This window comes from Argentina anserina, chromosome 4, assembly GCF_933775445.1.
Source record: "Argentina anserina chromosome 4, drPotAnse1.1, whole genome shotgun sequence".
In the NCBI taxonomy this organism is placed as follows: Eukaryota; Viridiplantae; Streptophyta; class Magnoliopsida; order Rosales; family Rosaceae; genus Argentina; species Argentina anserina.
This window is the reverse complement of record NC_065875.1, coordinates 27,549,801-27,575,969: the sequence shown is the minus strand read 5'-3', so window position 1 is coordinate 27,575,969 and position 26,169 is coordinate 27,549,801. Positions and strand designations below refer to the sequence as shown.

General features: G+C 38.6%; 5 protein-coding genes and 1 non-coding gene across 7 annotated transcripts; 3 read left to right on the top strand and 3 right to left on the bottom strand.

The window, feature by feature from the left end:
* Nucleotides 1-1,997: 1,997 nt before the first annotated feature.
* On the top strand, nt 1,998-3,435 carry LOC126791418 (uncharacterized). The gene is made up of 2 exons (XM_050517870.1): nt 1,998-2,524; nt 2,641-3,435. The coding sequence occupies exons 1-2, from the start codon at nt 2,114-2,116 to the stop codon at nt 3,283-3,285; spliced, it is 1,056 nt and encodes a 351-aa protein (XP_050373827.1). The 5' UTR covers nt 1,998-2,113; the 3' UTR covers nt 3,286-3,435.
* A 2,483-nt stretch (nt 3,436-5,918) lies between these two features.
* On the top strand, nt 5,919-8,628 carry LOC126792966 (uncharacterized). The gene is made up of 3 exons (XM_050519497.1): nt 5,919-6,546; nt 6,682-6,812; nt 7,523-8,628. The coding sequence occupies exons 1-3, from the start codon at nt 6,340-6,342 to the stop codon at nt 8,244-8,246; spliced, it is 1,062 nt and encodes a 353-aa protein (XP_050375454.1). The 5' UTR covers nt 5,919-6,339; the 3' UTR covers nt 8,247-8,628.
* Nucleotides 8,629-8,950: 322 nt separating this feature from the next.
* LOC126792965 (ENHANCER OF AG-4 protein 2) lies at nt 8,951-19,747 on the bottom strand. 2 transcript variants are annotated; one of them, XM_050519495.1, is made up of 15 exons: nt 19,361-19,747; nt 18,828-18,904; nt 15,967-17,958; nt 15,363-15,879; nt 15,038-15,146; nt 14,812-14,924; nt 14,550-14,737; nt 13,292-13,949; nt 12,756-13,215; nt 12,479-12,574; nt 12,282-12,381; nt 11,863-12,066; nt 10,392-10,491; nt 9,326-9,411; nt 8,951-9,213 (listed from the first exon to the last, which is right to left on the bottom strand). In XM_050519495.1, exons 1-11 carry the CDS (start codon nt 19,469-19,471, stop codon nt 12,311-12,313), a joined length of 4,392 nt encoding a protein of 1,463 aa, XP_050375452.1. In that variant the 5' UTR covers nt 19,472-19,747; the 3' UTR covers nt 8,951-9,213; nt 9,326-9,411; nt 10,392-10,491; nt 11,863-12,066; nt 12,282-12,310. The 2 variants fall into 2 exon arrangements, with proteins under 2 accessions (XP_050375452.1, XP_050375453.1); XM_050519496.1 differs by lacking the exons at nt 8,951-9,213; nt 9,326-9,411 and having other exon boundaries at nt 10,145-10,491.
* Nucleotides 19,748-20,154: 407 nt separating this feature from the next.
* LOC126791125 (ATP-dependent Clp protease proteolytic subunit 2, mitochondrial) lies at nt 20,155-22,364 on the bottom strand. The gene is made up of 2 exons (XM_050517531.1): nt 22,022-22,364; nt 20,155-20,694 (listed from the first exon to the last, which is right to left on the bottom strand). The coding sequence occupies exons 1-2, from the start codon at nt 22,308-22,310 to the stop codon at nt 20,270-20,272; spliced, it is 714 nt and encodes a 237-aa protein (XP_050373488.1). The 5' UTR covers nt 22,311-22,364; the 3' UTR covers nt 20,155-20,269.
* Nucleotides 22,365-22,630: 266 nt separating this feature from the next.
* On the bottom strand, nt 22,631-25,862 carry LOC126790929 (photosystem II stability/assembly factor HCF136, chloroplastic). Its single transcript, XM_050517306.1, has 9 exons — nt 25,494-25,862; nt 25,192-25,427; nt 24,970-25,100; nt 24,740-24,872; nt 24,154-24,276; nt 23,922-23,996; nt 23,455-23,570; nt 23,121-23,202; nt 22,631-22,952 (listed from the first exon to the last, which is right to left on the bottom strand). Exons 1-8 carry the CDS (start codon nt 25,807-25,809, stop codon nt 23,136-23,138), a joined length of 1,197 nt encoding a protein of 398 aa, XP_050373263.1. The 5' UTR covers nt 25,810-25,862; the 3' UTR covers nt 22,631-22,952; nt 23,121-23,135.
* A 119-nt stretch (nt 25,863-25,981) lies between these two features.
* Nucleotides 25,982-26,054, top strand: TRNAA-AGC (transfer RNA alanine (anticodon AGC)). Its single transcript has one exon. It is a non-coding gene; the product is annotated as a tRNA-Ala (tRNA).
* The last annotated feature ends 115 nt before the right edge of the window (nt 26,055-26,169 follow it).

The following is a 26,169-nucleotide window of genomic DNA, read 5'->3' as shown; positions in this document are numbered from 1 at the left end:
TAATCACAAACCAAAGATTCGAATCTCTATAAACATAATGAGAAAAAAGATTTAGGAATCGTACCTTACCTTAGTGATTGTTTGATAACATCTATAGGAGTATATATATATATATATATATATATATATATATATATATATATATATATATATATATATATAGTCTCTATCCATAGTGAAGCTTCATTCTGAAATTACAGAGTGAAGTTCCAATTTTGGCACACTTTTCGGTCAAATTTTTTCAACATAAGCGATTCAATATTTAGGTATGTTATTCAAGATCATCTCTACAGAGTTTCATCCAATTTGACAGTGGTTTGAGCTTTCAAAATTGAGATTTACACGAACGGTTCACGTTGGACAGTTTTAATTCATTCATTGATTTAATCTAATTTCAATACCTTAACGATGTCCGAATTAGATGAAATTTTGTAGAGATGATATTGAATAACATACCTAAATATTGAATCGCTTATAGTGAAAAAATTTGACCGAAAAGTGTGCCAAAATTGGAATTTCACTCTGTAATTTCAGAGTGAAGCTTCACTCTGTAATTTTAGAGTGAAGCTTCACTCTGGATAGAGACTATATATATATATATATATATATATATATAATTTGAATGTGATCTTGTCAAAATAATCAACTTACTTGAGGAACTTTTCATCTGCAGGACGCGTTTTATTGTTTTTTGTCCTAGAGGAATAATTTGTATCAAGTCCATGCACTGCGCGCAGCCTCCAGGACTCCAGCTTGGGTAAGGAATGGAGCTCACGTTTTAGTTTTGCTACTATTGCTGTCCAAAATTGTAAGTACGTTCTTGTGCGTAGGTTTTTTGGTCATTGAATACCAGATTGATTGGAGTCATGACTGGGTGACTGGGTGAGATTTGAGATTGTAACTTTCGTTCTTCTTTTACAGATTATATTGTACCAATAAGGTGCTTATGTATAGCACACAATTCAAAAGTTCCTCATGAAGAGGATCTGCGTCAAAAGGAAAAAAGAAGAAGTGTCAATTAGGATCCTCTCATATATAATGCATCTATTAATTGAAGAACCAGCAATCAATCTGTAGGTTGTTACGTACCAATGCTAAAAAAAATTTATAATTTCGGTGCAATAAGCAGGAGGCCGGCCGGATCCAAGTTAAGATATGCATAGCTAGCTAGCTACTGAAGATTAGAAATTTAGAATACAAGAGCATGCCAAATTAACAATGACAACACCAGGGGGGATATATATTATCAAAGCAACCATTAATTACTGGAATGGTCTTTTATTATTATTATTATTTATTTAACAAAGGAGGATGACAAAAAAACTTAACATCATATGTTTGATAAACTCTAACAAAGAGAATAAACAAAAGCTCAATCCGGCATATGTACACTCACACATGTAAAACCATAGATATAAAAATCTCTAGCAAATAGCAAACTCTCAACCAAGAAATTCTTAAGTAAAGGACGGGATGAAGCCGGTAACATTGGCATACAATTGTGAGATACCAAGAATATAGAAAATAAACATATCGTGATGTTTCTTATAAGGATGAAAACAGTGCATAGCAGACTCTCTAAACAATATACTTAAATCACACACTTGATCGAATATATGTGCGTGAGTACGTCCAGTTGAAAAATCAATAGGATTAGTTGAAACTTGAAAGCCAGGGAGAGTGTTAAGCAAGGCATCAATAGGCAAATACCAGCTATATATATATATATAGCGGAGACTTGAAATTAATATTAGGGATCATCAATCGATGATCATGACAACGTGGACGTGGTGAAAACGTGCAACGACTTCCAATTACGAAGTCCAAGTCAGGATGTTCCTAAATTCGCAAGTCGTAACCATAACCAAACCCATTATTACATCACAAATCTATGAAACTATTAAACAATCTACAATAATCGAATGGAAAATTCAGTAAGATTTATATATAGTTGGTAGTTATATATATTAACCTATGATACTTGTGTAGGCAAATCAGTGCATTATATATAATCCAAGTCCGGGAGGAAGCAGGCATCTAGTTGGTCTTGAAAGACTAGTTCCTAGCTCCATTTCCAATTTTCCATGCCGGCCTTATTTTCCTCTCAAAATCCATGGCCAAGGTTCCTGAGAAAACAAGCCCTCCTTTAAAACCGAAAACCACCACCTCTCTGGGTTGTTTCAGATACTCTAAGACCAAAACCCTCCGATCCAATGACAACGACAACAACAAGATCAAGATTCGTCGCAGCTGGTTATGTTGGTCAGGGTTTCGCTTGAAGAAGGCGGTCGCCACCAAAACGGTTCCCCTCGACATCTCCACCGTATCAGAGAAACAAGCAGAACCAAACCCGCACAGGCCGTCGGCGAAGTTGGTCGGGCCGGAGCCGAAGTCAAAGCATGTTATGTTTGACAACAAGACTGAAGTTCCACCAGTAACCGACATCGTGGAGGACCCAGGTGTCTCAATTCAGAGTCTGATTGTCTATGATAAGACCCCTAATTCTAAACAAGAACCTCCAGAGGTACGTACGTAGATCAATTAATCATATGCATGAAGGTCTGTGATTTTCACTGTAGATTTTCCTTAATTATGTAATTTAATTTATCTGCTGTACGTTGTTTGTTGTTGGTGTTCCAGATAGCCTCCAACACGATCAACCTCGAAAATAGGACACAGAGTTCAGATGCTTCCAAGGACTACGCGTGTCTGAAGAAGCGGCTGTCTTTTTGCCGGAAAGTTGACTCTATAAGAACAGCAGCAGCTGGGGGAGCCGCTGCCGGCAGCAGCCAACCAGGTTCACCGGTTCAGCAGGAGAATAAGTCAAAATTATCGTCGGGGTCCACCCCCAAAACAGTCATCACCGTGATCTCTCCGGCGGCAACACCGCTGCTGGTCACTACTCCAAAACGTACAAGACGAGGAGGAGCAATTCCATCGTCGGCACGAAAAACGTGGTTGGTGTCAAATGAGAAGACTATGACGACGAAGAGATTGGACCCGCTGGTGGGTATGACTATAATTATGGTGACTTTGATTATTATGGTATTATGGGGCCGATTGTGCGCCATTCTCTGCACCGCCGCATGGTTTTACCTCCTCCCTCGCTTAACTCAGAATGGTAATTTCACAACAACAACAATGTCATCCTCCACCGCCGGCAATACATTTCCTCATCCTCGTGATGATCACTTGGATTTCAGCTCCGACGAGTACAAGAAGAGGGTGGTCTTGGAGGGATTCCTCGAAAGGAATAACCACCGCAGTCATGCTCATATCCTATGATACTGTGAATCCTTCTTTTTTGTTATTTTGGTGCATCGATCGATCCTTGGTTGGATTTGCTTGTGTAAGAATATTTAATTATCATATACGTACAACTTGTTAATTTGGGATATTTTTTGTGAAATTAATCTTGATCTGTATTAGGTGGTCGATTAAGTTTTAGTAGCTGCTGGATGATGCATCGACTGCTTTAATCTGTTTGATTAATTAGCAGCAGTTATAGATTTCACGTGAGATGGGTGTTGCAGATGTCACATTTGGATCAACATCGATCGACTATGGCTATACATGAATACCGACCCCTCCTTCCCCGTGAAATATCAAATAATATGTATATAGTAGTTAGAGTATCTCTAACCATTCCTCTTAGAATTACTTATTATAGAGAATAAAATATCAAATCTCTAAAAAAAAAAATCTCAACAACTCATTTATTATATTTTATAAAATTAAATGTAAATTTGTATAATTAAATGATATATATATATATATATACACACAAGTTAACCAACCATAGCGGTCATATACAATCCATTTAAGTAAATTTGTCAACCATCATTCATTTGCCAATCATTCTAAACTCATGTTATGTGTCTTTTTTCAACTCATACTTAGGTAATAATTGAGCAATTTGACACATGACATGAGTTTAGAATGGTGAGTACAAAGTGGGTAAATAGAAGGTGGTCATCACATTTATAGGACATTTAAGGCTAGTTGAATGAAAAGATTCATGAATAAAATTCAGATATTAAAACTCACTTGTCAAGTAATGGTGGGATAGGGAGGGGCGAAGCTGTTGTGGATTTCGAGAGTGCAACCGAGTAAGATGATAGAATGAGAGATAAATTATTCAGTTTTTTGTTATATTTTAGGATGGAGAATGAATTTTTTGTAAGAAATAAAATTTAAATATTGTTTCAAAATTATACATATTTTGAAAATTCTATAAATCTAAAGATTTTATTTTTCTATCTTCCAACTTTCTCTATTATATATATGACGATTTAGACAAGCTGTTAGAGTAAAAATTTGATACTTCTCCTCTGGACATTATTTGAATCTTATAAGAGCGGTTGAAAATAATCTTCCACCACCACTTCTGCTTGTTTTCTTTCATATACCTACATAATTAATGAAGACTAACTTAATTAACATCACATCAATCATTTTTAGATCATTTTCTTTTGTCAAACATACTTACACACATGCATTGATTGCTCGTTTGTTTTCTGTAATTTTTTAATTATTCGGATCGTTCTGTTCTATTCAATAGTTTAATGATTGATATTGCTTGGTTGTATATATGATATTAGAATGCGTATTATACTGTCATATAATATTAGAAAATTGCAAGGGGTTTAGCAAACATCAGGCGTTTCAGGGTTTTGGTTCATGCATAACACACCTCTCTTCATCCAAATCCAGGTACGCAATTTTCAATTAGTCTTTGGCGGCTCGATCGAGTCGAAGTGATCAATATGATGTTGCATGAATCCGATAAAATGAAACTGTTTACTCACAATATTTAACCCTAAGTTCTGTTACCGGATCAAAAGAAGCGATGTGGGCTAAAAATGTAACGTTATTATGTGGGCTTAATATTAAAGCTTTCTGAAAATATGGCCTTGGGCTTGCTCGAGTGTGTTCATTGTTCGATAATTTTTTTGAAAGGTTCAATAATTTATTTTATTCTTGAGATATATTAATTTTGGTAAGGAGAAAGATATGAGAACTTAATTGAAAGTGAGGAAATCCTCAAATATGATTTTAAATTTTCTTAATCTATTATACATTTCACATCCCCACATAAATATTATTAAACTATATAATTTACAAATCGTAATTTTTAAAATTGTTGTAGTTTAAGATATCATTATTTATAAATTCATACAGGTTTGTTAGGAAAGAAATCATTTTAGAAATCTAATAAAATGAGAGAAACCCTAAAATAGGCGCCGGTCCATTTGGTTGTTAATTGATTAGTGGCGTCCTCATCAATTAGGGATAGGTTGGGTCGGTTTTGGACTAGGGTTATGTTTTTTTCTACAAGCTAGTTGGATGTGTTTCGCTTATTAGTTTTTTAGGTTAGTCTAGCTCTCTTCCGGACTTATGGCGTATTATCCTAATTTGACATTGTGAGTTAAGTTTTTTCGGTGCTCTTGGATAAACTCTGTTTTTATAGTTGTGTTTTGATATTAATCTTGATGATTCATTTTTTTGGGTTTGCAACATAGAGATAACTTAAAGTTTTTAGGTTGTTTCGCATATTTCAATTTTATTGTGGACCGCGGTGTTATATGTTCATATTGCCACTTCTTTTTAATGACCAATATCATGCTTTCGTTTTGGATTAAAAAAAAGAAAAAATATCTTGACATGAGTATCCAAGAAAGGGAATAACCAGAGAGTATAGTAGAATTAAGCGAAAATCCCAAACAAAAATGAAAAAAAATGCCAAGAGTACTATGGTCTATGGGCCAGTTATAACTGAAATGGAATGGAGGATGGTCCTACACTCCCAGCCCTACATAGAAAATTAGGGTAATTACCAAAATATAAATAAGAGAGAGAATAATTAAAGTCGCAAACAAATAGTGAGTCTGACCCTGACATCCTTAATTGAAGGTGAAATTTCACAGACAAAAACAACAAAAAGAAGGGAGACGTTTCATCGTCTCATCAATTCTCATCTTCCATCTCATGTCATCTCATCTCTCCCAACCCCGCAACATCTGCAAATAATTATTCAAACCAAAAGAAACGTATTACATAGATTGCTTTCTTCATACATTCAACGTTCTCTCCTCTCACCAATTCTCATCTTCCATTTATTTGGATTCACCAGAGACACAGACACAGAGACAGAGACGACAAAACAGATGATCATCAGATTCTAAAACCCAGTTTGGTTCTTTTCTCGTTTCATCTCTCCTTAATTTATGATGATCAAACTGAACTTGATTTGATCGAGATCCCCTAAAAAGCTTCAATCTTGAATACAAAGATTGAATTTTCATCATCAGTCTCCCTTCTCCCTCTTTCATTGATTCAATGTCTTCTCCTTCGTTTCCTTCATCTTCATCTTCTTCTTACACAATGTGTCTTCCTAATTCGCATTTCCAATCTTCCTCTTCCAATTCTCATTCCCCTCCTTCCTCTCCTCCTCCTAATTTGAGTGCCGCCGGCGCCGGATATATTGAACACACCGTCACCAAATTCGACACGCTCGCCGGGGTCGCCATCAAATATGGGGTCGAGGTACCTTAATCTATATGAATTAATGTCTTACGGATGCTGTGTGAATGTGAATGCTTTGTTGAATTTGAATTAGAGTTTTATGGTGATTGCATGCTTTGTGTAATTCATTGTTTCAAGGATGTACTGAAAATGCAGGTGGCAGACATTAGAAAGATGAATGGCCTGGTTACAGATCATCAAATGTTTGCCCTCAGATTTCTTCACATTCCACTACCTGGGAGGCATCCACCGTCCCATTGTTTATCTAATGGTTCCAATACCCCAGGGTACGTAATTCCTTCCCTAGTTTATATTGGTTTGTTAAATACCTTTATTTTCTTCATTCTACCATTAAGTACCAACATCAGATTACCTTACGGAGTAATGAAAAATATACAAGATGCTGCTTAATTCTTTCTTTGCTTTTGTGATTGATTAATTGGGGTTCCAAAACTAGATGTCATGATTTAAGTTTAGGCGGATACCGTATCCGTAATCACAATTCATGAATTAAATTATCCAACCGAGCTGGAACACGCCAATTCTTGGGAGTCCCGACTCAATTGATCAGGAATGAGATGATTTTTGAAATGCATATCTGGTTTGGGAGCATCCTTCCATCATTCACTACTTGTAATGTCCAATGAGTTCCTTTGCCATTTTAATGTCAAAATCCAGATGTTGCTTCCTTTTCGAAGGGACAGCAGACTGGCCATAAAGTTGATCCTCTCAGCGATGCAAACTTGTGATTATATGGTTTAACCAGCGTCTATTTTTTCTTTTTGCTACTTATATTAATATGCCTCCCAGCAAAGCAGACAGGCCATCTTTCAAAGGTCATTTTGTTTTAGTGGTTTTAGTTTACCAATATTATCGTTAAAGCTTGAGTCACTAAATGGATTAACACTTTGAAGTGGATGTTACTCATCTCTATTTCTGTGGTATTCTGTGCTGTTTGGTTCACTTATGGCTTACAGTGCTGACTTTCTTTTCTCAGGAGCCAGAGTAGTTCAGATAGGTCCCCCAGATTTACTTCTCGGAAAGCCTCCCAGGCAATGAACTCTTTACAAAGTTATTATGGGCTGAAAGCAAGAAATCAGAACTCTTTAAAAAGGGAGATTCTTGAAATGGCACTATGCAAAACGGAAGGCTCCCATAATTTAGAAGGCGAGTCATTATTTGGAGCCTCGCACCAACCTTTCAGTCATTATAGAAAGTCAAAAAGCTTAGTTAAATTGGATGAGAATCGTGAACTTTCTGATACCATGCCTAGTACAGAAACTAGAGAAGGCGACTCTGATCAGTTGGGAAAAAGGATTAGGCGGCGCCAGAAATCTGAAGCTGACTTTCGTTGCACCCCTGAGATGGTTTTGGAAGATAACACTGCCAGTGGTGGGTTTTCAGCAACAGCAATTACAGGGAAGTGCTTGGCCCTTAGACCTAAATCAGCAGCCAATCGAACAGCTGATGTTGAAACAGGTGTTCCAGTAGGCCTTGGTGATTCTTTTTTATCATCAGATGCCTCTGGAGTGAGGAAGTCATCAAGCACATCAAATCTGCAGGATCATGATACTAGCTGTTCAGCATCAATCTGGTCAACTTCTAAATGGACTTTGAAGCCAGATTTACAAGTGTTTTCTACTGCAGCCATTACAAAACCCATATTTGATGGCTTACCTAAGCCTATGGTTGGTCGACGAAACAAAACCGCGCTTGATTAACTGCATTTCATAGTTCTCGTCATTCATATTATCATTTTGATCGATGATTTGTGGCATCATCCATTACCAGTTCTTATTGAGGAACAACAAGACGGCGGGAATATATTTGAATTCCGATACATCAATGATAGTTGAAAGATAAGTGAGGCTCCGGTGGATAGAGTTTGGTGCTTCTGTAGCAGTCCAAACACCTAGGCATGTAGATACTATCGGAGAAGCCAACTGTTACATTTGCAGTTTGAACACTATTAGAGTACTAGATAGAAATTCTAAGGATTTGGAACATACCGGCCATTTTACACAGGATGTGGCTCTCAGGTTTACAGAAGTTTGGTTCGTGTCATATATGTATTAATTTTATACTAACAATTCTTTCCGGGTACTTGTATTTTTTTAATGGAGAGGAATGGAGCATTTGCCAAAACAATTGTTATGCTGACCTTGAAACATAGTCATAGGTATTATGCACCGTACATGTCCCGAACCTAATATGTTGAGATCCCTTCTTTCATATTATGCTGAACTCTCGTTTTTGTTGTACATGAAAATAAGGAGACAACTCTCGTTGTAATGAGATTGTTGTTCTTTTTTATGCATCTTGTGCCGATTAAAACAAAAAGATAATTTGTGAAGAATTCTGGGAATCCTCTAATTTGACGGAGAACACTAGGAGCGGCAAGTGTATATGATTTGAAAAGGCGTACGTGATTTGAAAAGGTTAAGAGTTGGGAGTTTTCCTCTGCAATAGACAATCGGGTGATATGGTTGCCCAGTTACATGTTATTGCTTCACGTCTCCCATCTCATTCTTTGATCAGCTCCTTTGCCAGTGCTCTAACATGCAGTACAGCTTCGTTTGAATCCAAGGCCAAGGAGAGAGCAACACAGATTTCCGTTTTTAACTGGCAGAGCGTCATGACCCGGCTTTCATTCATATTCTTAATGCTCGCGATTGATGCCCGCCAAACCTAAGAGGATAGGGTCAAAATTATGAGATATGAGAAAGAGCCAAAAACCAGAGAATTGGCCCCATATTACTTCAATCATATGAAAACAGGTTCCCATACAAATTCATCGTACCATAGATATCTGCATGGTTTGAGCAAAACATGTGTGATCCCCGAGACTTTTGCCTTTCCTTTTAGAAATATTTCTATTGTTTTATTCTGCAGAGTTTTACAATGACTGTTATCAGACCTCACTAACAAGAAAAGAAAAAATATTGAGAACTGAATCACAGTAAAATCAGTGTGCCATGCCCTTAATAAATTTTTCCAAGTGGGATAATTGGAACACGGAATAAGCTTATGGACTTCAATTTAATCCATAATTTTTACAACCTAATTTTGACTTTACTAATAAAAGATCAACAAGCCTCCTACAACTAGAAATTCTACTGCAAGTATCATACTTTCAAATACAGGAATGTGGCGTGCACTGGTATTTCATATCACAGTTTGGACAAAAAAAAAACACATACTGCAACAGTAAAAACTTGTACAGGGAGTTCATGCTAGATATTAAGGCAAGGCGGAGATGGAAGTTGACAGAGTAGACAAATTTCACAGTTTCCTCCAAAAACTCTCCACAATAGATAGAAAGGGTTTATCCAATAGGCAATAGGGTAAGGACCGATAGCCAAAGTCACAATGTTTAAAGCGGCAGAAAACATTAAATCCCTCGAAAAATTGGAGGAACTGAGACTGTGTGCCCATATCTTACAAAGATTACAAATGCTCGCCTATCGACAGTTGACTAGTACATATTTCACGCAATGAAGTCAATAAGATAAAGCAGTACTTGTGAAGATACGGTGATTCTCATAAAAACAAAAATAAAATGAATTAAAAATAAAATAAGCTGCCTGCCGAAGGAAAACAAAAGAAAGACAAAAGGAAAGCAATATAAGAACTAGCCTTCTATTTTGTGATAATCTGTATATTGTAATACAGTGAGCCAACAGAGTAATAAACTGAGACTGTCTAGGAAAACAAAAATGGTAGCCTATATGCTAAAGGATACCAATGTTACCAACTGAGATACAACAGTCATGAAGCAGCTCGAAGAATTTACAATGGCAGGGAAAATGCTAATCTAACTGTAATCTGCCAATAAATCACTTAACATGATCCATAATGTGTATTACCTGAATGCTTTACAGCACTGTATCTGCCACGAAGTAGGAATCTATTTCTGAGTGACCCCATGAAAGTGGCTGCTATATATCTTCAATCCTGGGCTGCAACCTGTGACATTATGTAGCCATGATGTTATTCCAAACTAAATACCTGAGTAGAGCTACAGCTATATACTCTGAAAAATGAGGAACTCTCGATAATCAAGAAACATTATAGAATGACGACTAAAACAAAAAGGTTTTAGTGACAAACAAAGTTTATTATGTTAACAATCGTGAATATTGAAAAAGGACACCAAGAACAGTTCTAGTTGTCATATCCATTACTGGAGTCTACACATAAAAAAGATCTGAAATTAGAAACTCCTTCGACAGTTATATTACCTCAAAACGTTAAGATCCAGCTACTTGCTACCAAAGGGGTATATATAAAGAAATGATATTCAAGCAAATTTCCATTTATATTTATCCAGATTGATACCCAATTAATAAATTGGTCAAGAAGTAAAACACTGGAAACAACCAGAGCCTCTTCTATGCCTAGCCAATATATCATCAGTACTGAAAACTTGAAACCTAGCACAACAGTAGTGGAAGTATATAACAATCCTCTTGACATACGCAGCGGCAATAAGACTACAAGCAAAGAAGTACATAAAACCTAGGAAGAATACTGTTTAGTCCCATTTATAGTGATAAACTCCATCTAAACCTCCAATGAAAAAACAATAAAATTTAGAAAGATCAAAATAACAACCTAATTACAATATAGAAACAAAAGAAAGTACTTCAATTCACCACAACAATTCACCATTACCGCTCATTCCCTCTCACTTCACTACCAAGTTATTTATTTATCTGTCAAACAGCGTATGTGAGGGGATCAAAATGTAATTTTGTAGGAAGACTAGAAACAATACAAGTAAAGAACACGAGCTCAAGATAATACAAGAAAAGCATAGAGGTCAATGTTCTGAAGTTAAAGTAACAGGGACACTACGTAACACAGTGGGAGTTTTTCCAGATGCAGTAGCTTGAGACTAGTCATTCTCTTTTGTCAAGAACACAATCATTTGCTCATCAGAACTGAGGAACATACAGGATTTGACTATCATCATCACCTACCGAAATTTCTTTGTCAAAGAATACATGAAAACCACATTGGGATAGGCTCTATTTTGTATTGTCATAGACTTTTAAGTTTACTAAAAGCATGGACAAATCAGAACATATCAAAAACTGGGAACGGAAGACAAACCGAATCCAAACAAACTACTAGAAAAGATAAATTACGTTAGTTTAATGAAGCAGACAAGCAGGGTTCAAGTACTGACCTATCCACAGCAAATCAATTTTCATGGAATTCAAGTCATCGCATAAACTACTCATCTTATGTATTAACAAAAAATATTGCATAGATTAATTTCTATCTATTTGATATTGGGTGTAATTACATCAGTTAAGACACAAGTGTACTAACCAAGAAAGAAACATGCGCATATACTTGGAAGCAAATGTTCTTCGGATACATTTGTCAGGAAAAATTACAATATACACACAGTCCCGTCAAGAGCCTCCGCAATTTCTCAACACTGCCTTCAAGTACTTGAGGTTTTGTACACCAAATCACTTGAACTGGATGCGCAGCATGATGTGGTCTCACTGATAAATCGCCACCCTCAAGCTGAATACAATTTTCAAACAATAAAACCTATTTATTATCCAAACAGAGAATCATATGTCCAAGTAAAGCATAATATATCCAATGTGTTATACAAACTATATGTTCCATTATTGCTTGACGAAATACGTTCATACTAATCAATGTAGAGGCAGTATACATTTAACTATTAAGGAAATTAACCAAAAGTGGCTACAGATCATATATGCAAAACTTACAAGAATATTTAATCAGAGCAAAGTGAACATTATGCTGGTCTCCAACAATTAACAGCAGGAGTATCAGGCCTACATGGCAAGATCTGAGTAGCACCATGACCTGGATAAGATACAGTAGAAAGTTACTTGTGACTATTCGGAAGCACAGTTCCGAATAGAATGCATAAAAACTTTTGGAGTTAAGAATATCTAATCACCTGATATAGGAGCTCCTGATGGTACATTATTAGGAGCAGGACGTTGAAAACTCATATTATTTGCTGGGGGCCTCTCAACTGGTGGCCGAAAATAAGCTATCATAGCCAAAAGCACTAATTTAAATTAATGAGAGCATATCCTTAATTCAAAGATGTATAAAACAAAATCTTTCTAATAAGAATACAGATGGAAATTGATATCTTTTATATTTTCACACCAGACTATGCAGGTGACTACTTGATCAATAGCTTATTTACCAGAGCCAGATCTGCATACCTTCATGGCCAAATGGTGGTCCTGGATGTGGAGGCCTTCCACCATTTATCCAGACACCCCGCTGTTCATCACTGACAAATCGTCTCTGATTATCAGGACCAGGCGGCAAAGGGTATGGAGCTCGGTACGGATGCTGGGGATGTTGCTGAATTGGAGGCTTTGCATAGGAGAAGTGACTCGATGGATTTTGTGGGGGTCCTGGAGGTAAAGGTCTAGGACCAAACGGCGCATTACCTTGTTGAAATTGTTGGTTTGCTTGAGAGACTTGTGTATTTATGAAAATGTCACTGTGTCCATGCTCTACTTGCCTAGTTGAATTAAATCCAGAATGTTCTCGAGGACCACACACTCCTGGTGGGACAAAGCACGCTTGCTGCTGTTGAAACATTTCAGTTTTCACAGAAGAATCGACAACACCCCCATGAGGAGCATTTCCAGTCATTTGGACAAGTTGGTTGCCCTGTATAGAGGACAGATATGTTAGGAACACAAGATTATACCAATGATAAAGAGGAAAACATAAACAGAAGTCTTACACCAGTGCTGCAGTATTCATGAGGTACAGAAGGTTGATATGCCAACTGTGGTGAAGAATGCATTGATGTTTGAGGGGGCAGCATCTGTTGGACAACTAATGAAGGCTGGGTTGGTCTAGATGACTGAGGATTCAACATATGTGGAGGACCTGATAGTGGTACTGGAAGCGGAGGCTGTGAGGGGGGAGGCGGCGGCGGTGGAGGTGGAGACAGTGGGGGTAGTGGTGGAGGTGGAGGTGGTGAGGGAGGCAACGGAGGAGGTGGAGGGGGAGAATCAAGAGGCAAAGGTGGGGAACCCTCTGGAAGTGGGGGAAAGTCAGTGTAAGAACTTGAAGCTGGTTCCGTGATCCTCTCTGGCCCTTGCTGTGGTGGATCCATTTCAACAGAACCATTCATGAACAACGTTCTTTCATCCTTTGGGTGTCCAGAAACATCTTCCATTTCCAGCTCACCGTCCACATCCTCTAAGATGCAATGCCGCCTATCATTTGGAGTAACAGCACAAGTTTCTGACTCCCCAGAGGCATGGTTAGTTTCTACCGGTGATGGATGACTAGCATCCTTGTACGAACAGCTTGGAATTTCTTCTTCTTCCTCCTCATCATCATCTTCAAATGCGTGAGAAGATAGAAATCCAGGCAACTGAAATGTAGCATTGCTGACACAAACCAAAAATGAATCAGAAAAAAAAGTGAAAACAGAAGTGACACATACATGCGGTCACGAAACGTGTTTCTAGATTATATACAAGTGGGCCCAGTAAGGGATAAAAATTGTTGATAGAAGAAAAAAAAAATGGTCCACAATCCCTAAAACGGATTATGTATTGTTGCAACACAATTTTTTATGTACTGAACTTTCACTAGTTAATCCAGACTGTTGAGTATAAACTTATTTTCTTTCTCTTCCTTAAAATTTCAATATATACTGTTGATGTTAGAAGAACAATTATTTGGAAAGCATGTAACTGTACTTGAATACCCAAACAACTTTATGTTAAGAAAACCTCGATACAGAATATATTACCTAGAAAGTTGAATAACCACAGTTAATTTTGGTTGCATTTTTTTACTCCCCATATTGTTTGGTATCCATCTAATTAGTTTCATGTCCCTAACGGTCGAAACTTATTAATAAACCTATGATCCCTAACAGTAAAGCCTCATGATCTTTTCTTTTTAAGACCAACAGAAACTAGAGTGAAACATAATTGTAGTCTTTAAGAGGAAATAAAAAGCTATATATATATATCCAATACCTGCCATACTCATCCACAAACATTCCTTCCATTTCTCTGATTGGATCATCAATGGCACGCTCTGATCGAGATGGACGTCTAAGGGAGAAACCAGCAGTTGTATCATCATTTGAAACTCCAATGTCATCCATGTACCGACGAAGAACTCCTTGTGGAAAAATTTTCCTCTCAAGCCAGAGACGTAAAACCTGTATAGAAGGTAAGTTTTGTACCTTGTAGATATAACTGCTCCCATGGCATCATATGAATAAATTAACATTACCTTATGACATTGACGTCGATTCTCACGCGCACCAGACCCAGGTGGAGCAGCAGCACCTAGAAGCCGTGGCAATGCTGCTTGAACAGTTGGAACATATGAAGCTCCCACAATACCTGAATACATATAAAAATAACTTCCAATGTTAAATATCTCATACGGAAGTAGCATATTCTGGAGCTAAGATTGAAATTTTAGAGGTGAACAGAGTTTTTTCAATTGCAAATACCCTTTTGAGTATGTGAGATTTGAGTGATGGAGTCCACGAGAAAAAACAGGTCAATCTTACGATGAAAACTAGGCTCACTCTCCAGCTTTCGGATAAGCAGTTCCACAACCTGCACAAACGGGTGGTAGAATCAACTAATCATCTTGCCTCAGATGCAACTTAAGTGAAATGTTAAATTGAAATGCAAACTAAAACACACTAATGACCAAATATCTAACTGGAGAACACATAACACACTGCACAAAATGTGATCCAAAGGTTTCTTCTCACTTGAAAATTATTGACTAGAGTTGAAGCATGGAGCAAATGGTTCCATTCAACCTACCTCATTAGCAATACCATACTTAGCACAATCAAGGGCACAGCGAGTTGCACGACTAATACTATCCTTGGTCCTAGACAAAGTTTCTATCATCCCTTCGAAAGCATCACGAGCAACAGCTGCCTCAGTACCACCACTTAGTGATCCTCCAGCCGTCTGATGTCCAGAACTAACTCTTCTTTCTGAAATGTCCTCAGCGTCTAGTTGACTTTGTAATGCAGAAGGGCGACCATGAGAAGATGGAGAAGCTATGTCTGTGGGCTGAATAGATCCGGAAATATCTGCCTGCAATGCACTATTGCTCATGGGATAAAGACCCTGAACTGCCAAAGGACTGAGACAGGTTCCGTCTGTGCTAGATAGAAAAGCAGAACCGGAAAATTCAAAGATGTAATTATGTGACTGCGTTTGTTTCCTTTTTGCTTGTGCAGCTGCAATTAGATGCTTCAAAGACGAAGAAGATTCCAGTGTCTTAGAATCAACCATTAACGCATTTTTATCTTCTTTACCAACTTCCATTCTGTCATGAAGAAAACCCCGAAAATTAAATTTAAAAAAAAGAAATCATTATTTACTTACACAACAGAAAATCAAATATATTACATACCTTTCTGTGGGCAACATATTGTGCTCTGTTGTATTTTCCTGTAAATTAGCGGAGTCATTCATCCAGGAGATTGGCCGTGCAGTAGGTTTATGTTTTTGAGAAGAACCCAAACTATTAGAAACTGTTCTAGAACTGTTGCCAGATGCAGCCTGAACTGGAGCCTTTTTCTGAGTTGCAGAACTAGAGCCTTTTACTGGAGCTTTATTGGCTTTTTGCGGTTCTACTGCAGGTTTATTAGCAGAAACCAACATAGGAGACTTCTTAGGAGAACTCAAGGTTGGTTTTACCTCTTTGGACACCTGCTGGTCAGGTGTATATTTTGCTGGACTCAAGTCGACATGCACTGCCTTTTCCAGCCTCTTTTCATCAGTTTGAGTTTGCTTTTGAGACCTCTTGTCATCTACTACAGATTTGCTAGGGGACAGAGCCTCATTCTTTAGCTGGGAAGATGGTTCCTTTGTATGGCTGCCATGAGCCTCAGCAGCATGCTTAGTTCTGTGTAGAGCAATACCAGATCTCTCCATTTTTTCATCAATGCTCTTTATAGGATTTGAGAGATTCGAAGGTGCTTTAACATTTCGGGAAGAGCCTCCATGAACAGGGGTTTTAGGTTTTTCTTCCTCTTCATCATCATCATAAAGGCATACAGCCCTACGCTTTCTCTGTGTCTGAGGTGCTGAAACTTTGACATCACTAGTCCGTGCTATATTATTCTTCTGAACAGAAGCCTTTTCCATTATATCATCAGAAAGCAAAGTGTCAGAATCAGACATAGCCTCCATCGCTCGACGACGTCGCTTTGCTAAGGGTAGAACAGCTTCATCACCAGAAGCATTGACATTTTGGGAATTGGATACCAGATTGTTCTCGGATTTAAAACGTGAAGTCGACACTTTTGAATCTAACTTTTTAACCATCTTCTGGTCAGCAACATCAGAACTAGGAGGACTTTTTGAGAATGAAACCCGCCGAGTATTTTCCCGTGCATCTACATGCTTCGCCTTTTTGGGCAGACGTGAATTATCATTTGATCCCAAACCAGGCTTTCCACGCCCATCATGAGCATTTTTTGTTCTTCCAGAAAGCCTATCTCTGGTCTGTGCTTCAGGACCATCCACAGAGTTTTTTGCCTCTTCTAGGTTCTTGACATACTTTTTGGCTTTAAGCAGGTCTTTTGTCCTTTTCCCGTCCCTAATTCCAGTTTCAGGTTTAAGCGAATCTGGGGATAATTTTCTTTTATTGCCACCAGAGACAGTTTTGCCTGTTGTTCCATCTCTCAATCTCTCACCAGATTGCAGGGGATCAACACAACCAACAGAATGGTCTTCCTTCACTGACTTTAAAGGGCTGTCCTTGTGCGCTTCAACCGTACCATCAGTTCTCCTCTTTGAACCACTACCCATCTTAGTCATCTTCTGACCATTTACTGATGACTTCTGTCCCTCATTATATTTCTTGGTGCGAATATCATCATTTTCATGATAACGTTCAGAGACTTCTTTCTTCAAATGAGAGTTAGATGTCTTTGGAGCATTAAGGTCAACAAATGAGGACATTTTATTCTTTTCCTCTACAGAAGATACAAGAGATGAACTCTCCTTTTCTCCACAAGAGGTAGATGGGTCTACACCTTCAGTATCCATTTCACCTCGTATAAGTGAACAACTCTCCAACTTAGAGACAAAATCACCAGTGCCTTCTTCCTTAACTGGTTTTCCATCAGAACCAACTGCACCCTTATCATCTTTTATCTCAACATTAACCCCATTATCCTCTACCCAATCAACAGATGGGGCATCATTTCCAAGGTCCGATCTATCAGTATCAACCCTCAAATCATTTGAGTTCTTTTTCTGCAACTCATCAAATGCTTCAGATATTTCCTTCACAGCTTGAGGAAAATACTTATGTTTCCCTGGAAGACGAGCTGATAGTCTACTTTTATCTTCACTAGTAGTGAATGACTGAATATCTACAGGTGCAACAAAAGCTCTGTGGAGTTTGTAAAAACGAGCAAACAGGGCATCAGTAGCAGTCAATCTAAACAGCGGAGACAGATTTTGAAAAAGCAAAGTGAAAGTAAAGAAAAAACAAAGCACGGAACAACAAATTTCAAAGTACTAAATATCCAAATGCTTGCCACACAATCAGTAGCAATTGTGCTATAAACTTTAAATGTTGCTTGATATTTGTACCAGAGAACACACTTTTTCTGAAGAGGACATATTATTATAAGTTTTATAACCATAAACCACATTATACATAGACTTAACAAATAAAGACCCTTTGGTAACCACTACCCAGCGATACCACTCTAGATCATCAGCAATCACATAGCCAAATATAGGAACAACAAGTAGCTCAATACCCCAGTTTCAACTTTGTGACATTGTTCTTCAGAAAAGAACAGGGTGAAAAACACCAGGCCCAATAAAAACAGAAAAGTAAGGAAGCACCTCCCCAACCTAAAAGAAATTTCAAGTAAGCTACAACCAACAATTCTATTCCAATTGCAAAACAGGAATATCATCATACGTGCACAATGAATGCTAAGCTACTAACCAACGAATACATTTCCTAATAACTCTAGTTGAACTAAGCATCTCTATTCTAGTCAAATTATGAGATTAACATTCAGTTCATATTAAAAACTAGCCTCTAAATACCATATTCAAAACAAGAAGGCCCTCTCGACACAGTCTCCAGTTTACACTACAATTGAAGATAGTAACTCACAACAATCAAGGGTAAAGCCTCACCATGCTAGATTCTGTGTTATCTGCTCTAAATTTATCACATAATAATGTCTTCTGTACTTGAAACTGAATGTAACACATATGACAAAACATAGATAAACTTACATCTCTTCCGTTCCAAAAAATTGGACAAAGTGCTTCTTCGGATCAGGGGCTTTCTCCCAATCTTCAGGCTTGCTTATCTGAAAATTTGAAACCCAGAAGATCTACTTCAAAAAAAAAAATCACAAGGGAAGCACAAACTACAAACTGAATAGAAGTATAATTATTAAGCAAATAACCAACACTCTACGACATATAAAACTACTGAAAGTTCATGCTCCAGATACATACATGTATGCAAATCTCATAACCTAATATAGATTAAACTAGAAATTACTTTGACGCAACAAATAACCTAGCAGTTGATTAAAAAGGCAAACACAACCAACCTAAAGGTTCTCACCTCGAACAGGATGTGTATCCCATTCAATAACATTTAGTACAAAATATTCGAAATGAAGCCATGACCATGTTGAGTAAACTAATGCAAGTTCATTAGAGCTAAACCAATTCCGGTAATTATGATTACGTTCTAACAAGGCAAAGTATGAAGAAGCAACTCAAAAAAAGCAATCCGCATAAGAAATTCAAACTACCTTGGCAGGCCAAAAGGGGAAGCCCTTGACCTTGGCGAGGACAAGATCGCCGACACTCAGCTGCGCCTTGTTCTTAGCCTTGTTCGCTCCGCGTCTACGCGACGGAGCCATGGCGTGGCCGCCGCAATCTTAAAAAAAAAAAAACCAAAACGAAAAACCCTAATTCAATCGAATCGCACAACCAAGCACCGTATGGGAATTCCCCCGACGGAATTGAAATCTCAGGCGGCGGCTGACGGCCGATGGAAGTTCCGGCGCCGGAGCAAACTAGGTCACCGGAAGAGAGAGGACTGCATTCAGAATCGAAGAGAGAGAGAGGGAGAGGAGTGTATGACACAGAGAGATTGAGGCGGTCGAAGTGCGCGAGAGAGAGAGAGAGATTGTAGATTTTTGTGAAAAAAAAAAGAGAGAGAGGAAAAAGGGAGGGCTTGGGCTTTGGGGTTGCAGTTGGGCACCAATAGTCCGACTGGGACATATCAGTAATTTCACCCCGTCCTTTTTTTTGTTCTAAATTTCTAAGGAGAATGACGCCGGTTCTCGTCGGAGTCAAGGTCCTCTAGGGTACGTACACCGGTATACTTCCTCTTTACTTTTTTTTTTTTACTAAAAAACTAACAATCACTGATAGTAAATAAAAGAAAGAAGAAATCATAAAATCATAGAATTGCTAAGAGAACCCAAACGCATTTTATTACCGAGAGACTGCACTTTTTTATTTTATAAGGGAGCATGCAAGCTAAAAATTAGCAGAATGAGCATTACAAAAGAGCAGAAACTCGTGTAATTCCGAAATGAAAGATTTAGAATAACGAAATCATGTTAAAATCAAGAATATGAATCAGGACATGTTAAAAAAAGACCAATCTGTAAAAGAGCTAATGTTCCTCACTGAAACCTAAATCTCTCAAGCTAGTTTGAACTCTTATCCTTTTCTCTGCCTTCTTTGCCAACAGCATCAGTGACCAGAGTCATTGGTCTTTCATCAATCACTTCATCAATTATTCCAAATTCCTTTGCCTCTTCTGGGGTCATGAAGTTATCCCTATCCATATTCTTCTCGATAATCTCTTTCAACTGCCCTGTATGCTTTGAATACAATGCATTTAGTGAATCCCACACACGGACAATCTGCTTTGTGTGAATTGTCATATCTTTTGCCTGTCCGCTGTACCCACCTGAAGGCTGATGAACCATAATCGACGCATTGGGTAGTGACCGCCTCTCACCCTTGGCACCCGCAGCTAAGAGAAGCGAAGCCATTGATGCGGCCTGACCCAAACAGATTGTATTGATTGGTGACCGTATATATTGCATAGTATCATAAATTGCAAGACCTGTGTACACCAAAAGAAACTAGACATCACAACCACGATACGGTTGTGTCATGCATTCATGCAATGCTGTACTTCACTCATATGGAAACTAGACATCACAACCACGATATGGTTGTGTCATGCATTCATGCAATGCTGCACTTCACTCATATGTATCTTTTAATAGGGTTTGGAAGAAGAGAAACGAGAACTAAATTGATAGGTACAGGTTACAGGTACTTCAAACTCTCATCCTAATTTATCCAACACTAACAAATCCTAATGGAACTAGAGTTCTTTTGCGTTGAAGGACTGTCATTTGATGGAAGTATGGTGAAAGATATTATAATCAGAACCAATATGAAGACACAGAGTACCCATATACCCATTATGACAAATAAGCGTTAACAATTTACTATTACATATAACTTTCACCACCATCATTTTTGGTTTCTTTCTACCAGTCAGTGACAACTTTATTTGGGTTTTGACCATCTAGTTCCATAAATCCATGAGAAAATAACTTTGCATGTACCTCATAAGGTATCTTCTGCTGAAACTCATACAATTTCATTAAAAGCCAAAAACGGTTTGATCTCTCAAACAACACAACTGGGGAATAACCCTCTACTGCTATATTTTCAGTCCAGAAAATTTCATGCTCAAATCCACGGTGTATTGTTTGGCAACAGTTTCCATATGCTCAAGCCAGAAACTTGAAATAGATAATATTATAGTACAAATAGTGCTTCACTTTGATATAAACCGTAGTAAGCTTCAAGATATGCCATTAGTCACTTAAAACATAACCACGTAACAAACTTCTAACACACTTGACCCTGACATAGACATTTTAATGGCATCTTTTACTGGGATGTGTACCATCATGTACCAGCACTACCATATCATGAAATTATAAAACAGGTACACTGTTTGACGTCCTAAGATCAAATGAAATTCGTATAAAATTCAATGAAATTCGCAAATGACGCCCAGGTGAGACAAAACCAAATCTATTGATTCACAATTTTCATCTCAACCATACCTACAGATTATTAAAACAAATAGTGTCCAGAAGTCCCAAGCCTATGATTGCTACCATTTCAGGTAGGAAATACACAATTTAACCTTACAAGCATCAAGTAGTGTGTTCATACTTATTTATCAAAGAAAATGTGCATAATTCATCATAAAGAAAATGGTAACCAGAAGGAAAATTCATTCCAACTTGTTATGCACCAATAAATAAAGCTAAAGCTCCAAAATAAAAGGGAAAATGTATCCTAGAGAAATCCGAGTATTAAAACCCGGATCGGCGCGAAATCAAAGTTAAGAAAAGGGAATGGACCTGCAGTGACGTGGCCACCAGGAGAATTGAGGTACATATTGATGGGCTTGGATGGGTTCTCAGACTCGAGAAACAGAAGCTGCGCGACGACGACATGGGCGGTGTCGTCGTTGATAGGACCGTTGATGCAGATTATGCGCTCCTTGAGGAGACGAGAGAAGATGTCGTATGCTCGCTCACCTCGTGACGAGTGCTCTATCACCATCGGGATCAGGCTGTAGCTGCGACAAGACGCCGTCGTTCCCCATCGCGCGAAGACCTTGGCGCCTGAGATTAGGCTTCTCATCATCGATTTCCAGATTAGGGGGATAGATAGGGTTTAACCTCACTCCAGTCTCTTAAAATTCACATTCACGGGGAACGAAGATTAGATAATAGAGAGATGTGGATCCACGTTGGTGGGTACTAGACTTTGTTTCGTTCGGGCTTGCCTTAAAAGCCCAAACCCCTTGCAGTAGTAAGTACTCTTTTCATGGTGCCTGATTCTGGTAATTTCCGATTTTAACCATACCATACTTGCAACTCACAGATTTTTATTTCACATGTATTTACTATTTAGAGCCCACCTGAAAGTGGTCTTTCAAAGAAAAAAAGAGAATGGAGATCATCTGCTAAATCAAATACACTCTGGCATTTCTCTGCTAAATCATCTGCTGCATTCAAATATACTCTAGGATTTGACAGTTCGATAGCCACAACGAATTCTGAGTTAACTCAGTAGTATCTATAACAAATCAGCCAATACTTGCTGCAACATCTTCTAGTTTTCAGGACACCATATTTGTTGACAATTGGTAATTTTCATATGTAATAATTACAGCAAAATTACAATATCAAATGCATGACGTTCAGACCCCTCTTCGTAGCTTTTTTGATACCAGATCACATGTGCATATCAGCAGTACAAAATTTGCAAGCACTATTGATAAACCTGCATAAACTCAGATGTCAATGACTTTTTCATTAATTATCAGCAAGACAAAGATATCCAAAACCAACTTGAGCAAAGTGGAATTTGAACTGAAAGGTTGAGGCAAAAATTAAACAAAATTTTCTAAAATGACATTTGATTATCCCCAAAGGGAGACAAATACATTACCGAGTGTAAGTTATTTCAGCCAAGATACCGCAGCAACACCCCATCATTCCCCAGCACAAATCCTTGATTATCATCAATAAACCTGCAGTGACAGAGGTTTTTAACCGGCAAATCACATGTACAACCTTCAAACTCTTGCTCAGTTTTGATTCCTTGCAAATATGAACTTATATGAAATAAAAGAGGAATTGCTATCCATTCAAGTTTTCGTATGTTGCAACTTTGCTTATATTGACGCGGTAAATGATGCTGAACGAGCTAAAAAGAGCTGCCGCAATAGGTTTGTACTACAAGATATCAAGTATGGAATAAACTTTTGGAAGGGTAGACTTACTTCACAGAGTACAGATTTGCAGCAATATTATCGGCTGCTTTGTCACGGACCCAGCTCTTGCCACCATTGGTAGTTCGCAATAAGATCCCGCTTCCGCCAGCAGCCCAAGCCTCATCCTGCATTATACAAACAGACACAACAGAATCATCAACTGAGAACAAACAAAATTTGTTAGACGCTAGAAGGGGGAACTATGACAGAAACAAAATCTGCAAAGTCAAACCACATGAAGCTGAAACTCCGTGACAATGGGCTTTTCTGTTTGTTCTTAGAAAAAAAATCTTTGAAATCTTTTGAAGCTTCCACTATTTCCTACAGTTTTGTACATACGTGCAAGAATGCCAAGCGCACTGAAGCCTTCATTAGGCTATTCAGTGAAACTGTACAATTCAGCACATTAGTCTTTGGGGATAGGGGTGGGGGGAGGGGGATACTATATCTAATAGTCAGAATTTTCCAAACTACACCTTTGATCGGTACCCAACATCAAGAATGCCAAAACCCCTGCTTTGGACTGGAACTTCTTGAAACTCCTCTGTTATCTGAAATAGTAAACAATAACTTAGCTTGGAGCCTTCAACTTTCATAAGAGAGACAAGGTTACGTTGTGAAGTGCTGAGTAGTGACAAGTTTACATTGATAACTCCTAAACTTGAGGAAAGAAGATATAATGAAATTCACATATAAGTCATCACTTACCCCTGTACCTTTGCTCAGAAAAAGTCCCCCTCCACGAACAAGAAGCCAAAGACCACCATCAGCTCTCCAACCCATATTCTGGATTCTTCTAGCAACTGATCTGTTATGTGGCTGCCAGTATGGCTGAAAATGTAGAGAAGGCAGTGGAGCACAGTTAAGATGACTAAATATCCCAAAAGACTCGAAACGAAAAAGAACAAAAAAAAAAAGATGAACATAGCACAAGCGGCAATAATGCTACAAATGAGCCCTCATGGTTTGCAGGTACAACATGTGGATAAAAATTAAACTAAACTCAACTAAGGATTTTATTTCAAGTCTCAACTAATTGGCAACTACTTTTGTTCTTTTTATCTAAGATTGGTGTACTCAGACCTGATTGGTGTAGCTATAGCAGCAAATTCCATCACAACATTCTTAGTAATATTGTCCACGGTTTACTAATTCCATTACTAACGATAAAAAAAAAAAAGAGCCTCCCAACATAGATTTCTCTAAATATCCAAAGGAGTAGAATATAAATAAAGATAAAAAAGGTAATTAAACAGGAGAAGAGCTATATAGCTTCCAGGAGGTGAAAACTAACCTGACCAGGCTCCCAAGTAAGAAAGAAGTTACCACGACTGGAGACAGCAACATAGCTTCCATCTGGGGAGCGATTGACGGCATTAAAAGTGCCTGTGTAGTAACTTGCACCGCTAATGCCACTAGAGACTGTTCTGCAAAAAAGCAACCAAGATACATGAATCTCGCATTATCATTACTAACAACCCCGAATGCTCGGATTGTTTTGATACAAGCAACATATGCATGTACCTATTGAGAGTAGCGGAAACAGTCTCCTGAACAGCAGCCTTCCAGTTGTAGCCCCTATTGGAGGTCACATAGATGGCACCTTCATCAGTCACCATCTCGGCGCTCTTGTCACCAGTTGCTTTTATATACACCTGCACAAATGAAGACACACTTGTGAATGCTAAACGAGCATTTCAATTTCCTGAAAAAACAATGGGGGGGGATGGACATTATGGTAATTACCATATCTCCGGGAAGCTGAGAGCTAAGAGGAATCCGTTCCCAGCTGTCGCCAGCATCAGAAGTGTGCAACAGAATAGCAGGCTTTCCGACAATCCAGCCCTCCTTTCCTTGGAAGCTTATGGCGTTGAATCTGTAGTTGAAATCTTCATCTTCGGCGGAGGGAATTGAGCGCGGGGCCCAGCTCTGTCCGCCGTCCTTGGTCTCCAAAAGTGTCTGCCTCGTCCCCAAGAGAAAACCTAACACACTCACTCGAATTAAGTAATCAATAGAGAGAGAGAGAGAGAGAGAGAGGTTAGGGGTACCGTGTTTGGGGTCATCGGGGACGAAAGCGATGTCGAGGAGGACGACGCCGGGGTCGATAGGGAGGGAGACTTTCTCCCACTCGGAGAGGGCGGGCTCTTCGGATAGGGCGGGCTGAGCGGGGACGAGAAAAGGAGAGGATAGGGCGAGAGAGAGCGCCGCCGTGTCGGAGACGAAGTGGCGGCGAGTGAGAAAGGAAGAGGCTCTGGGAATGAGAGAGGAAGGGGAGAGACGCGGAGGAGTGGAGAGAGAGGGTTTGAGAAGAATCATTGGTTTCGAGAAATCAGAAGAGAGGAGTTGGAGAGTCGCCATCTTCATTCTGCTGCTGCTGCTGCTTCTTCTTCCTCCTCAGTCTCACTCTCTCTCTCTCTCTCTCTCTTATCTCTCTTATCCAAAACTGACTGACCATGATCAACGGCTTCCGCGCGCGGGTGTCTTTTTTATAGATTAAATAATAGTACAAACAAAATGACGGAATCAGCACACGGTCGGGGATGTAGCTCAGATGGTAGAGCGCTGGCTTAGCATGCGAGAGGTACGGGGATCGATACCCCGCATCTCCAGTTTATATTTCTTTTTCTTTTCTTTGCCCTTTTCATTATTTATTTAATCAAATGCACTGTTTAATACCAGTAGCATGAATTTTGATTCAAATATGAGATTGCTGATCGGTAATAT